The sequence below is a fragment of the Ochlerotatus camptorhynchus genome, unplaced genomic scaffold, assembly GCF_037179485.1.
Source record: "Ochlerotatus camptorhynchus isolate MF236.1 unplaced genomic scaffold, CSIRO-AGI_Acam_v1.1 ptg000434l, whole genome shotgun sequence".
Classification (NCBI taxonomy): domain Eukaryota; kingdom Metazoa; phylum Arthropoda; class Insecta; order Diptera; family Culicidae; genus Ochlerotatus; species Ochlerotatus camptorhynchus.
The window spans coordinates 3,483,999-3,499,093 of NW_027040920.1; the positions used below are offsets into that span (position 1 = coordinate 3,483,999).

Sequence of the window (15,095 nt, forward strand, 5' to 3'; positions counted from 1 at the left end):
AACAAACAGACACGTCATATATGTGCGTGACGCTGTGAAAATGCTAATAGAAGTGCGGACGCTGCTTAGATTGACGAGAATACGTAAATTCCCCTATGAAATGAATGCAAACGATTTTCCATGCCTGCTCTGGATTAGTATTATTGTGTGGCAAGTACAATCATACTCCCGGAAACTTTTTAGACCGGACGGGGACGGGGTTTATTACTGCGCCTTTACCGACTGAGCTAAGGGAGGCCACCTTCTATATTTTATTACAATCGAATTATGAGATCAGATTTATCAGTAGTGTTCCCAACTGGCGATTTTTGCAATTAATCATTTGAATGCACCATGAAATCAGAAAATGTGTATCGATGTAAGGATTTACACCATTTTTTGAAAACCAATAACAAATTGCCCATTCATGGCTTTTCAATATAATACATAGGGGAAATGCCTCTAATATTGGCCTATAGATCTAAGATTTTGCCCATCGCTTAAAAAACAGCTATTTATCAATTTTATCTATAGTTGAAGATGCTAATTCGCGAGAAATCGACGGCTAAAGCCATTGTTTACTAATACAATTACGCCCCTTTGAAATGTTGGCACTGAATTAATCAATTATTGTTACCATGGCTGACTTGATGAAAAAATGTTTTGTTTATCGACATATCCTGATGTTGCAAAATTAACTCAGGTTAGATTTGCTGTCATGACTGTCGAGTATAAACAATTATTAATGTTTTGTTCAATCGAATTATCTTATCAGTTCTTATCTCAGAGGATCTATAATATTTATTCTTAAATTTGATGTACTATTCGTCGTTTGTTTTGTTAATGAAAAAGTTCGAATGCATTGAATTATGTTTGCGTCAATTACAAATCGCAGATTCAGCTTGCCCTTCCTGTACCTTTGCTCTAGTTAACTTGACCTACAAATTCACAGTCAGTAGCGCGGTGTACAGCATTTTGTTAGAAGTAATTGTACACTACTTACTTCACCAACGCTAAAGCAAGCTTACTCTGCCATTTTGCAGTCTAGGTTTACTTCTCGTATCAAGTGCAATTTAAACAAAAAAACAGTAGGTATCTACCTACCTATCTAACCGCACGTCTAGCTTTATAAAGGGAAACAGCACACTTCAATAACGTTTCGTTGCAACGTTTACCGAGATTGACCGGCGGCGTCACCGTCGAGACAGACAAAATGAAAAACAAAAAATAGAGCTGTTGCACAAAAAGTTGTTTACATTGATGTCACTGTCAATGCTACTGCCTACGTACGCACAAGCACAAAGCAATGTTTTCACATAATTTGCTGTTTGTTGTGTATGTTGTAGCTTGTCGGAACAAGATAAACACGTGGACATTTGTTTACATGCCCAATCTGTCTGATTACTCGTCGCTGGCCGATGTATGGAAACGGCGAGGGAAACGGCTCATGTATAAATTCTTAACTATCCGATGTGATAAAAATATGTAGGTCAAATCTAGTTCTTGATCCGAAAATGTTCCATAATTTGGAGTGGACGAAAACCAGTTTGACATGATTACCAAGAAATTTGTGCTCTGAATGATCAAAGAAGCAGCCAAGTTGGCAATGCTGCTTTGCATATTTTTACTTCGTCGGACAGTTGAAGCATTTCAAGGTGGGCGATATGAAAAAAATAAATGCATTTAAACCGAACAATGCTTTATGGTGTTGTAATTGTGGCGGCTCACAAAGACAGTGTGAATCAAACGGTTCGCGATTTATAAGTATAGTATTATCACAGTGCTGCTTCTAATATTTTAGGTAACCTATTTTAAGCGTGAATCGTGCCCGATTCAAGGTAAATTATAATTTATTTTTGGTCGATTAGCAAGTAGATTGCTTACTTAACCGAAGCTGTATAAACATTAATACAGCACTACCGATGCAGGCAAAGGCATAAACGATAAACATTCAAAATTGTTTAAATGTTCTAAGACTTCCACAGTGTGAAGGACTTGAAAATCATATAAACAACTTAATCCAACAAGTTAGTCAGACGTTCGAGGTTGAACCGGCTACCTACCGCCATAAACCACCACAAAAGGCCAAGTGATGTTGACCTATCACAAGGCAAACGGGTTACAAGTTGCAAAAACTTGGCACAAGTTCACGATCAGGGACTTTTGAAACGTTCGTTTGTGCTGTCGTCTGCTTGATGTTGTCATCGCTGGGTGATCGTACGCTAATCAACACTAGTATTATGCAAACGAAATAGCTTGATTACGCATGTTCGAGAGTATGTTGATTTGTCCATTACTAAATAAATAATATTCAAACTTAATCGGTAAATCTTCCCTGCATAGAATTTTGTGTTTACAAGTTTATTGGATCGGGCCAAATAGATTAGTAGTCTGTTTTCCCTTCCCTATGTAATTGTTATCTTGGAAGCTAATACCAATTGTATCATTTACATATTTTCGTCGTAATTGGCTAGTCTGGTGTAAATGATATGAAATTGCTTATGTAACAGTGCTTTCTAAATGTTGTCAGCCCCTCCCCGCATCAGACTTTTTTCTTCTACTAATTTTAACTTTGATTGCAAATCTTCCACATTCAACATCAACGAAATGGATGTTTTAGACATACTTTGGCACAATAAACTGAAACCACTGAAAAAGAGCAAGAGTGCGGGAAACAGTATAGGAGAAACGCGCCAGTATTGGCCATGTTCCTATTTTGGCCACCTTTTGATGATATTTCACGTTGTTTCCAATTTTGAGATGTTCAGTTGCGTTCCGTTTATGGGTAAAAATCATATTCATCGGTGTACATAAACATTTCGACCACAAAATGCACAAATATTGTAATTTAATCGGTTTTCTTAGGTGTGGCCAAAATAGGAACCTATGGCCAACACTGGTGCACTTCCACTATAAGATTTAAAAAAAGGGGTTGAACAAAATTTGAAGAAGTCGTCTCTACTCTCCTCGATCTCTACGATCTACTGGAAGGGTCCGGAGTCGCTTTCTACTTGGTCGACCCACCTTGCCCGTTGCACGCCCCTTCTTCTGGTTCCTGTTGGGTCGTTTGTGAGAACCATTTTCGCTGGGTCGTTGTCGGGCATTCTAACTACGTGCCCAGTCCACCGTAGTCACCCAATTTTTGCAATGTGGACGATGGATGGTTCTCCCAGCAGCTGTTACAATTCACGGTTCATTCGCATCCTCCACGCTCCGTCATCCATATGCACTCCACCTCCTGGTACGCAACACCTTTCGTTCGAAAACACCAAGGGCGCGTTGGTCCTGCAATGCGTATGAGAATTTCTCTGCTGGTATCATTTTCGGCGGTCACCAGTGAGCTCAAATACATGAACTCGTCGACCATCTTGATTTCGTTTTAGTCTTGGTTGACCTAGTAAATCGTTTGGTCTGAAATCCAGGATAGTTTGGAGAACCTCAAACATCTAATTTGCATAAAAATGGAATGTGAATTTTGCGGATAAACATAATGAATCTATTGGGACATGTTTCGTTGCTGGGGGCATTGTACCAATCGTGGTTGACATAGTAGATCATTTTATCTGAACTCCAGAACGATTTGGGAAATCTAAAAAGCATAAAATTAGATTGTACACTATGTGCCAATACTGTATGAACCTGTTTGGACATGTTTCGTTATTAATCTGTTCTTCGACAGATTTTTTTTTCAAGAAAAATGCAATTCAATTGCTTTCACATGAATTTTCTCTTGGAGTTGACTCCTTCTTTAGATTACGAGTTGTTCTTTGACAAATCTTTTTGAAAAATTCAGTTGAAATCCTCACACATAATATTGAAAGTCTCTTTAATAAAGAAATCTAAATCTCACACATAATTTTTCTCTTGGACTTGTCTCTTTCTTTAAATCAGGATCTATTCTAACTTATGTTGAAAAACTCAATTGAGATGTTTGCCAATCACTTCTCCCTTAGTGTCGATTCTTCATTTGTATTATGAGCCGTTATTTGATTACTTACCTTACCAATCAGACTAAGGCCTTGTTGTCCTCAGCTGTCCGAAGAAGTCGTCTCCACTCTACTCGATCCATGGTCACACTTCGCCAGCCTCGTAGTCTGCGAAGGGTCCACAGGTCGCCTTCTACTTGGTCGATCCACCTTGCCCGCTGCGCGCCTCTTCTTCTTGTTCCTGTTGGGTCGCTTTCTAGAACCAGCCCACCGTAGTCGCCCAATTTTTGCAATGTGGACGATGGATGGTTCTCCCAGCAGCTGGTGCAATTCGCGGTTCATTCGCCTCCTGCACGTTCCGTCATCCATATGCACTCCACCGTAGATGGTACGCAACACCTTCCGTTCGAAAACACCAAGGGCGCATTGGTCCTCCACGAGCATAGTCCAGGTCTCGTGGCCGTAGAGGACCACCGGTCTAATCAGCGTCTTGTAGACAGTCAACTTCGCGCGGCGGTGAATTTTATTCGACCGGAGCGTCCTCCGGAGTCCAAAGTAGGCATGATTTCCTTCCATAATGCGTCTTTTAATTTCTCTGCTGGTATGATTTTCGGCGGTCAAAAGTGAGCACAAATACACGAACTCATCGACCACCTCGATTTCGTCACCGTCAATCTGAACTCCGGGTGGGATGCTAACATGGTCTTCCCTAGAACCTCTTTCTTTCATGTATTTTGTCTTTGATGTGTTGATGGCAAGTCCAATCCACCTAGCTTCAGCCTTCAGTCTGATGTACGTTTCCGCCATCGTCTCAAAGTTCCGTGCCATGATGTCAATGTCATCGGCGAAGCCAAGAATTTCTGGCGGATTTCTGCAGAACCTGCCAAATCGCGAAAGTTTGGTCCGTGGTAGCGCGGGCACCCATGAATCCCGCCTGGTATTGCCCCACGAACTCTCTTGCAAATGGTGACAGGCGGCGGCATAGAATTTGGGAGAGTACCTTGTAGGCGGTGCTCAGCAGTGTGATCGCGCGGTAGTTGCAGCCATCCAACTTATCGCCCTTTTTGTAGATTGGGCATACGACACCTTCCATCCACTCCTCCGGTAATATCTCCTCCTCCCAAATCTTGGCAATTACCCAGTGCAGCGGTCTAGCCAGTGCTTCAACACCGTATTTTAATAGCTCACTTGATAGTTGATCTACACCAGTTGCTTTGTTGTTCTTCAGCCGACCGATCTCCTCCTCAACTTCTTGAAGATCAAGGGCCGGTAGCCTGTCGTCTTCTGCGCATGCTTCAAGGTCTGTTGCCGTGCCACCTTCGTTTTCTACTGCTTCACCGTTGTTGTCGCTGCAGCAGTACTACCTATGGCGGAACGGATATCCCTCCAGCCATCTTCAAGAGAAGCTGCTCTTCCGTGGGCAACTTCCAGCTGCTGCGCGTAGGTCTGGGCAACTCCAGCGTCCTGTAGTTGCTCAATGTTGGGTCGCGGCGTTCGACTTCGACGTGTGTTATGCACCGTCGAGAGTTTTGAGCACATGCATACCACCCACGAACCGACGTGACAGCTCAAAAAAGCTACACTCAAATTCTTGCCCAAGACGCCATATTTAAAAATCTATGTTCGCACTGCGGTACGTGTGGACGTTGATAATGTCGGAGAAGAATTTCCCGTCGATTAGAACGTGATTGATTTGGTTTTCTGTGTGTTGGTGGCTTTGTAGATATCCTTGCGGGGGAAAAAGGTACTTCGAACTACCATACCCCGAGAGGCTGCAAAGTTCACGCATCGTTGGCCGTTGTCGTTCGATACATGCAGGCTGTTTGGTCCGATTGCCGGTCTATACATTGCCTCCCGTCCTACCTGAGCGTTCATGTCGCCGATGACGATTTTGACGTCCCGTTGCGAACACCCGTTGTACACCTGCTCCAGCTGCACATAGAACACTTCTTTCTCGTCGTCGGGTCTCCCTTCGTGTGGGCAGTGCACGTTGATGATGCTGTAGTTGAAGAAACGGCCCTTAATCCTCAACTTGCACATCCTCGCGTTGATCGGCTGCCAACCAATCACGCGTTGGCGCATCTTACCCAGCACTACAAAGCCGGTTCCCAGCTCGTTGGTGATGCCACAGCTCTGGTAGAAAGTAGCCGCTCGATGCCCGCTTTTCCATACCTTTTGTCCCGTCCAGCAAAGTTCGTGCAGTGCTACGACTTCGAAGTTGCGTGGTTGAAGTTCGTTATAGATTAACCTATCACAGCCCGGGAAGCCGAGCGATTTGCAGTTCCATGTTCCGAGTTTCCACTCGTAGTCCTTATTTCGTCGCGTAGGTCTGTGCCGATTGTTCCGATCCGTATTTCTTTCTTCAGTATTTTCAACTTTATGTTTTTTTCCAGGGCGGCTTGTTGGGCCTGCCCCAACCCCCTATCTCGCCGGGGGACCATCGTGCACAGCTCTGTTTAGAGTCCCACGCTGGCACTAGGACGGTGATCAGCCGCTCCTAACATGGAGAACAGACGCCGTTTTGAGCCGCACCTCCATGGCGAACAGATGCTCGGGTTTGGTGAAGCATTTCCTCTATCACCGTACTATGTTTACCTCGCCAGCTGTTATTTGATACTACTACTGAAAATGCTCAAAAGTTATATCTCTGAGGCTGTCCACATTCCACGTGGGCAGTTTTTGAGGTGTTTTAGGCTACCTCTTTTCCCTGCGTGATCAATCATCCATATGAATGAATCCATGTGGTATATGGACAGCCCCTCTCTTGGAGTTGACGCCTTCTTTGTACCGTGAGCTGTTCTTTGACTGATAAAAGCTTTTGAACAATCCAACTCGAAATTTAAGTTAACGAGTCTTTAAGGGTAATAAGCATTTTGGGGTGATGGGTCATTCGGGCTGTATTACGCATTGATGGAAAATAGATTACGTTTAGGTGCCGAATGCTGGAATGGATTGCTGGATCGTTTCCCACAATCCGTTTTGCTGAAGTACGCAACATTTGTTATGCATTTATGATTTGACAATTCTCTTTGTTTTTTATCTTGATTCTATTTATTGATATTTTCTGGATTCTATAATTGTTCTTCATGACTGAAGATTAATCATTCCATTCTTTTTCCAATTTTTCTACTCAAAATAAAAACTCGTATTTGAAGTTTGACTATATGTTTCGTATTACTTGTGCGTGAAGTCAACGATTTACATAGTTGAAGATGCTTATTTCAAATAACAGACTAAAGTGGTAATTTTTATACGATAGATGAGAAGATGAAAGTATAGAGTTGATAGTTCCGTTAGAGTATGGCAGTGTGAAAATTGTCGTATTTGAAATACATTATTTTACTAGAATTTATGAATTTAGGCAAACATCGATTATCGCATCGTATACTATGGTTAACATCCACATTTGGATATAATTGTATGGCTAATGTCCATTCTGGTTACCTGGTTACGTATGGCAAACGTCCGTAGCGCCAATGGGGTGTCATCTTTACTGATCACATATATACGTATAATATAATAAATTTACCCAATCATAAATATAACTACGATTCACAAATGCACTCGTGGATGCAAAGCGATAGTAAACTGATAATTGATGATGACGCTACTTCATTCAATCACTCTTGGATCGATTGCCATTAAAAACAAAGCAACGAAACTCTTGCTCATATGCACATCTAGGAGCGCAGTTGGAACTTTTGCGAAATGATCGGTCGATAACGATGGCATTTGTTTCGCATTCAGTGTCCGGTGTCTGTCTAATGTTTCCGGTTCGGCACCTATGTAATCATGCATCTTAAGGACAAGGTTAATAGAATTCAAAAATGGCCGTTGTCTTGTAAAATCAGCCATGATAGCGGCCATTTGTGGATTCTATCAATCTTGTCCTTAATTTAATGGCTACATACTCCCCAACTGGAACTTTACGCCTACACTCATGTTATTTATTTATTATACATCAACAGGCTATCTTTAGGCTGTGAACCATTTGCCGAGTTAAATTTAACTCGTTGTTAAAAGTGACATTTCGAAAGTTATTTTCTATGTTCGAAAATCCCTGTGTTGTCGATCGACCGGTTTTCGAGAAGAACTTAACCAAGGTTGTCAAAATTTAACTTCTTGTCTGTCAGAAGTAACCACGCTAGGATAACAGGGTTAATAGATAACTTTCCATCTCTCAAATTTTAACAAAAAGTTAAAATAATCCACCAAATGGTTGAGACCCTTAGATGACATACATTATTCATAACCTAAACCCACTAAAATTACGTTTACAAGCAGCAGCAGCAAACACTATGGAACTCTAAGAAAAGTTGAGAATATTTTCAAGCCGAAATTATGTTCGATCGACTACTTACATACCCTGACTTGTGCCGAATGAGTAATAACATCAACGGATCAGCAGGACACCACGTAACAGTGTAATATGACCCGTACGTAGTGATACGTAACCGTGCACGAAACTGGCTTGTGTTTTTGTTATACATACTACGTCTACCCGCGTTGTATACTCATTATAGCTATCTCTACACACAGCTGATAATTCCCCTGTTGCAGTCTTCCGACTGGCGGTATACTGAGTGAAAATAAAGTAACAAAAAACATTAGGTACCTAGCTATTCTGTGTTGTCGTCGACAGTGAAATGACGCGAATCGGACGTTTGCCGTTTTCGTTTGTGAATGAACACGACCGGTGGGATGACACTAGTGCAGTGACCCCTGAGCGGTTAATCTAATAAGTGAGCAAGAGAATGAATTGACTACTGATGTTTACGTATTTAGGTACCACACGTATCGAATATTGTTTCTAATCTGCTTTATAAAAAATGGCCTTAGACTTATCCTTGAATAAGCTGACTTAAGTGTATCGATGTAATCAGCCGACTTATCTAATCCTTTGAAACACCTCCGATTTCAGATTCCTACGCTACCAGCAGGACTGCGGTCAGGATATCAACGACCGCTTCATTCAGATATTCCGGGATACGGAAAAGACCCCACTTCGTAATATCCGCCTGCGAAACAGCACAATCACCAATGAAGGCATGCGAATATTGCTACGGCATAAGCTCAACTCGCTCTCGATGTGGTACTGCAACAAAATTACGACGGCTTCGTGGAACATCCTGACCGAAAACTGCAGGCAGTTGCGTTCGCTTGAACTGGGTCGATTTGTTGACATGTTGAAGCACAGCGAACCGAACGAGAAGACACCAATCGACTTCCAGTTGGTCCTGCCGCAGTTGCGTCAGCTGATTCTCAACGGGGTAGTACTGCAGCCGTCGATCCACTTCGGGTAAATATCATCATCATCATCGATTTCGATTTCCAAATGCGTCAACCGATACTCATGTTCCCATTTTATACAAAGACATCTCTCGGAGTTGACGTACCTCGACCTGACGGCATGCATATTTGCGGAATTCAGCCTGAAAGCGTTGGTCGATCTACCGAAGCTGAAGGCCCTGATCCTGTTCAACGTGTGGCCCTTGGACCATGAGTTTCCCACATTGTGTAAGCTGAAAAACCTGGAAACGCTGGATTTGTCCGTTTCGAGGGCGAATGTGGATGGAAATTACCTGACCCCCAATAAGGTAAGTGTCGCTATTGTTATTTGGGAAACCTCGGGTAGATTAAAAAAAAGTAGTCTACAAAGGTTTGAACCTCGTGGGCGTATTACGAATGTAGAGGACTGAATTTAAAATTTGATAAAACAAAATGTAATTTTGAAGTTTATTTGGAAGATACCTTGAGTTAGTGTTAAGCAGGGTGGCAACTGAACCAGGAAAACCAGGAAACCCGGGAAAAAGTCGGGAATTTATTTTCACCAGGAAAAACCGGGAAAAAGCAAGGAATTTCATAAGTCGACCAGGAAAATAATCTTGTTTGTATAAATTAAATAGGGGAAATGCAGGTAAAGTCGGCCTAAGTGTTTCCTTAATTTGGGCCCATACATTAATTCAGCAGTCGACTAAATTTTCAATAGCAACCAAAAATATCCATTACTAACGTCCCAATGACGCGTTCATCTAGATAAAATTGATAAAAATAGCAGATTTTTAGCGATGGGCCCAATCTTAGATCCATAGGTCAGCATTATAGACATTTCCCCTAGGTTTTAAATTTTATGTATGTCAAAGTTTCTTTTTATAATCAGGTCAAAACTAATCATTTTGTTCAAGCTAAATCTTTCACACAACCAAACATTGATGAACAAAATTTACCCTGAGAATTTAGTAAATATATTTTGTATTTATTTTTAATTTAATTTTTTTCTCGTATCAATTGCATGTATAATTTGTGCATAATTGATAGCAGACTTAAGCAGTGCCGACGCGTAACTACTTTGAAGTACCTGTTCAACATGTTCAATAAAAAAAGTTATATTTCTAAAAACTTCAGATAAGGCCTTCGAACTTTATGCAAGTTCTACTAAATTCGGAAAACTCTTACAAGTTTCAGGAAAATCCTGTGAACTACTGTGATGACCTACGACGGTCAGAAAATCTCTTCGAACCTTCAGAGAAGTTCTACAAGTTTCAGAGAAGTCCTACGAACTTCAGGGAAGTTCTTTAATCTTTGGGAATAACTACGAATTTTGCAAAATTTTCTACAGATTTAATGTAACTTCTACGACATTTAGGCATTGCTTAAAACTTAAGGATAATCCTATGATACTTACGAATTTTTTCCGAGCTTCAGAGAAGTCTTCAATACTCTTGGGAAGTCCTCTGAACTTAACATAGTTCTCCAAGCTCAAAAAAGTTCCTAGAACTTCCGAGAAGTCGATTGAACTACAGGTAGTCCTACGAAATTCATGGGAGCTCTCCAAACTTGAAGGAATTTCCAAGAAATTAAGGAAAGACCCACAAACTTTTGAAAAACCTTTCGATATTTAAAGCCTTATGAACTTCAGGGAAGCTCTTCTAAATTTAGGGTCCTCATATATTCAGTTATGTCCTTCAAACTTCAGGGAAGTCCTCAGATCTTCGAGAAAGTGCTTCGAACTTGAAGGAAGTCTTACGAACTTCTGAGAATTTCCACGAACTTCGTGGTACTTCTACGATATTTAAGAAATTCCTATGAATTTCAAAAAACTCCGAACTCCTAAGATCTTAAAAAAAAGTCCTTCGAACTTCGGGGAGGTCCCATGAAATTCAGGCCTTACAAACTTCAATGAACCCTTCAGGAAAGAGCTTAACGCTTCAGGGAAGTTCTACGAACTTTAGGGAGTTTCTATGAACTTCAGCAGTCAGTTTTTTTTAATAATAAGAGTTATTAAACCAGCGTTGTTTATGAAATCTTTTAATCATATGATTTTGAAATCATGTTGCAATCAAAATTCCGCTAAATAAGATCCTTAATCGTTGATAATTTGCGGAAAATTTAAACAAACTGGAAATCCGTACAATTGTTAGAAGCAAAGGTTTGGTTAAAGAGTCCTCATTCATATCACACTTCGCAATTTCACCTTCAGATAAATAATAATAAAGTTTAAAAAAATCGCAGTTTCAAAAATAGAAACCCAAAAGATTTAGGGGCTTATAGATCTCTAAATTTCAGACATTAGATAGGGCTCCGCGCTAGTCCGTCGTATCTAAGCTTCTCTTCGTCATACACCCCTAAAATCGCTCATATTACGGGTTATCGCAAATGTTTCGGTATCAATCGTAATTAATCTTGTAAGCAAAGATGTTTTTGCAAAAACATGAGTGAAAACGCTTTGCTATTATAGTTTTAGCACATAGAACGGAAATAGGTGCCATGATACGACGAAGTAGCGCGGCTCCCTACTAGCTTCTTTACAGCAAACAATCAGATAAAGATTTCACGGGCATTCACAAGAACCTCAATACCTATTTTGGTTTGTGAAATTCCGCATTGCGCGAAGAATGATGGTACAGGATCCACTTTATTTTTTTTTATTCAAAATTGTTTTTTAAATACATGGTTTTTAAAACCAGGAAATTTTTAAATCATTGACCAGGAAAACCAGGAAAAAGCCAGGAATTTCAAAATGTAAATTCACTTGCCACCCTGAGTAATTTTTCTTGCAAATGTTGGGGGTTTTTGAGCATGCTTGAAACTGTTGAAAATTATGATAGCATCAGATTGCGGGGTAGCTAGTGTAATATGATGCTTTGTTAATTGTTCATTAACTCTTGATCGCTTGTAATACTTATGAATATTTTAGGTGGACAAAAAGGCAAACTAACTAACGCCTGAGTTTTTCAACATTTATATCGTTGTGAAGCAACTGTAAACTCAAGAGGGAATTTATATCTGTAACTGTAACCAGTTCGATTTTGTTTGCTAACCTGGTTAAAATGTCATATTTAATTATCTTAAAGATAAATCATCCAGCTCAAACTTTTGTAGGGGTAAAAGTGGGACCATCATCGCCATACGGTGTTTGGAATATTCCACGATGGATTTTCCAGGTGACTGTGCACGATTTCTTTTCTATGCTAATTTACATGGTGACTGTGCCCAAAACAAGAGCGTTATATGAACTGAAAAAAAATACACGTTATTGTTAATGTTGTTGTCTCCAAAAAGACGTCAAAAGCTTCCGAAAACGTCCAGTAGGAGCGCTGTAATAATCTTTGTGGCTTTTATTTGTTATTACAACCATTTTGGTGTAGCAGACCTACCTTCAAATTTGTTTAGATTTGCCTCGAAAACCTTCCGGGATTATCCTCATAATTCTTCGGTCTTCCAATGAGTAATAAGTCCAACACATCAAATAGCAAATATGGGAAATGGATGTAATCTCGGCTTAAATGCCTCTAATTTGGGCCCATACATAAATTCAGCAATGGAATAAATTTTCAATAGCGACCAAAAATATCCACCGGTCAAACTAACGGTGGAAACTAACGATTTCAAATTGGCTCACTACTTGACTAGCCTATTGGTCCCAAGCAAATCGATTAACGTATCCCATTCTAGTCAAAATTCTAGTACTACACAATGTTTGTTTTGATTCGCTATGAAAGTTTAACAGATAAAATGAGGGGTTAGTGGATTTTCCTATGTTTCGAGGGGTGAATCGATTAGCTTGGGACCGAAGATAGTACCAGAGCTGAGCCAAAAAGTTGAGCACGTTTCTTCGGGACCTACTAGTCTTAGAGCTACCTCTATGTTAGTACCGTCCCAATTATGCGTTCATCTAGAATCTAGATAAAAATGATAAATAGCAGATTTTTAACGATGGGCCCAATCTTAGATCGATAGGCCAACATTAGAGCCATTTCCCTTATCCATATTAGCCACTTGAGCCTATTTTCACAACATTCTTCAATTGATTCTACAATTCCAGTTGCTGGCAAACTTGGTCGAAAACCTTCCCCGCCTGCGTCACTTGGACATATCCGGTACCAACCTAGCCGGAGATGGAGTGGCGATGAAGACAAACAACACCGCCAGCAGTTCCGATATACCTGGCCTGGCCAGTCGAGCCGATCGACCGCTGGAATTCCTGGGTCTGTACTATACGGCGCATTCGGCTTGCAAGTGGCATGATATTCCAGCACTGAAGGTAGTCTCGGGCATTGTTTGATTGGTACGGTCGTCTAAATGTTATTTCTCAATGGTAGATCGCTGGCGAAGCAACCGAAGATCAGATTCTAGTAGCGGCATCCGTCTATCAGGATCGTCATGAGTTGCTAACAAAAGTACTCAATGATCTCTACCACCTGCTGCGGTTCGAAACCTGCAAGCAAATTCACAAAGCGCTGGACGTTGTGCTGTCCGCCATGGACAAACACATTCGAGTCAAAAATATACAAATTAGTGGCAGGTGAGTACACTTGAAAGTCGGAATCCTTAGCGGGTAATTTATGTTGTCATTATTTCCAGTGCCACACTGTTCTACATCGTCAAAGGGCGTAACAAAATTCAATTTGGCGTACCCTTGAAGAATCACATAATCCACACCCTGCTGAATGGAATGTCGACCCATTTAACGGATGATACCATGATGCGAAACGGTTGTCTGACGTTATGCCAGTTTAACATACCTCAGGATGTGGTTAGTGGGCTGTTGTCGTAACGTTTTTTTTTTGAGGATATCAAAATAAACACTTAATTTTTTTACAGTTATTCGAATACGAACGATTGGTACGTATTCTCCTGCATGGTGTATCTTACCGAGAGCAAGAGGGATTCGTTCAGCGGATCGCCATTTACTTGCTGAACTCCCTTGCATGCCAAGTCGACGGAAGCCAGAAGATGTTCCTCGGTGATTTAGGTGCTATTTCGGTAAGGTCTCATCAATTATCAAGCAAGCTCACAATTCCAATGACTGATGTTTGTGTTTCACTGTCAGACCATGCTGAACTTGATCAGTGACCGGTTGTCTCGTAAGATCTTCGATGACGTCATGGAAGTGGCTTGGTCAACCATGTGGAATGTAACTGACGAGACGGCCAAGAACTGCGAACGGTTTCTGGATGGTCGCGGAATGGAGTACTTCCTAGGGTGTCTGAAGGTAAGTGATACTAGCATATGGTTCGTAGAAATTGATGATAATGGATAATCCTTCTGTTCCAGTTGTTCCCGGAAAAAGACGACCTGCTGCGAAACATGATGGGCCTGCTGGGAAATGTGGCAGAAGTGAAAGATTTGCGCCCTCGGCTAATGACGCCGGAGTTTATTACCGAGTTCGCCGATCTGCTGGATTCGTCAAGTGACGGAATTGAGGTGAGAATGAGTCAAACTGTTAACCCTTCATACAAAGAAGGATAGAAATACCAATTGGAAAACAGACTTTCGATCCAAGTCCCGGAATACTGGGTACCCTATCAAAAGGCGGAAACTAGAGCTGGTAAACATAACGGGCATCATGTGAGAATGAGAAAACAGGTCCTCTCACTATCACGAGACGCTATCATGAGCTTTCTTGTAATTTTCCAACGATCAAGCACTCGTGAGATTAATTCTCATACGGTTTTGACATAAACATTTCTAACTGATTTAGATGAATATAAGCAAACAACAGTATGTAATCGGTAGAGAGAATATTTTGCGATAAGGAACAAAACTACCAATTTTTACGAAATTCCGAGAACCACTATATCGTTTTGCTATGGAATGGCTGAATTGCAATGTCGCATATGTGTCATGATCAGGGGTTGAAACTGTTGACGTTTTTTACTACACTCGCTTTGTTGAAGACGTGTTTAT

General features: G+C 41.0%; 1 protein-coding gene across 1 annotated transcript in view; it reads left to right on the forward strand.

Annotated features, from left to right (window-relative positions):
* The window catches only part of LOC135711680 (protein zer-1 homolog), a 35,663-nt gene that overhangs the window by 15,667 nt on the left and 4,901 nt on the right, over nucleotides 1–15,095 (forward strand). Inside the window, exons 3-10 of the mRNA XM_065234600.1 lie at nucleotides 8,827–9,204; nucleotides 9,280–9,502; nucleotides 13,231–13,449; nucleotides 13,508–13,710; nucleotides 13,770–13,941; nucleotides 14,010–14,171; nucleotides 14,239–14,400; nucleotides 14,463–14,612. Coding sequence (XP_065090672.1) covers nucleotides 8,827–9,204; nucleotides 9,280–9,502; nucleotides 13,231–13,449; nucleotides 13,508–13,710; nucleotides 13,770–13,941; nucleotides 14,010–14,171; nucleotides 14,239–14,400; nucleotides 14,463–14,612 — 1,669 coding nt within the window. The remainder of the gene's footprint in view (nucleotides 1–8,826; nucleotides 9,205–9,279; nucleotides 9,503–13,230; nucleotides 13,450–13,507; nucleotides 13,711–13,769; nucleotides 13,942–14,009; nucleotides 14,172–14,238; nucleotides 14,401–14,462; nucleotides 14,613–15,095) is intronic.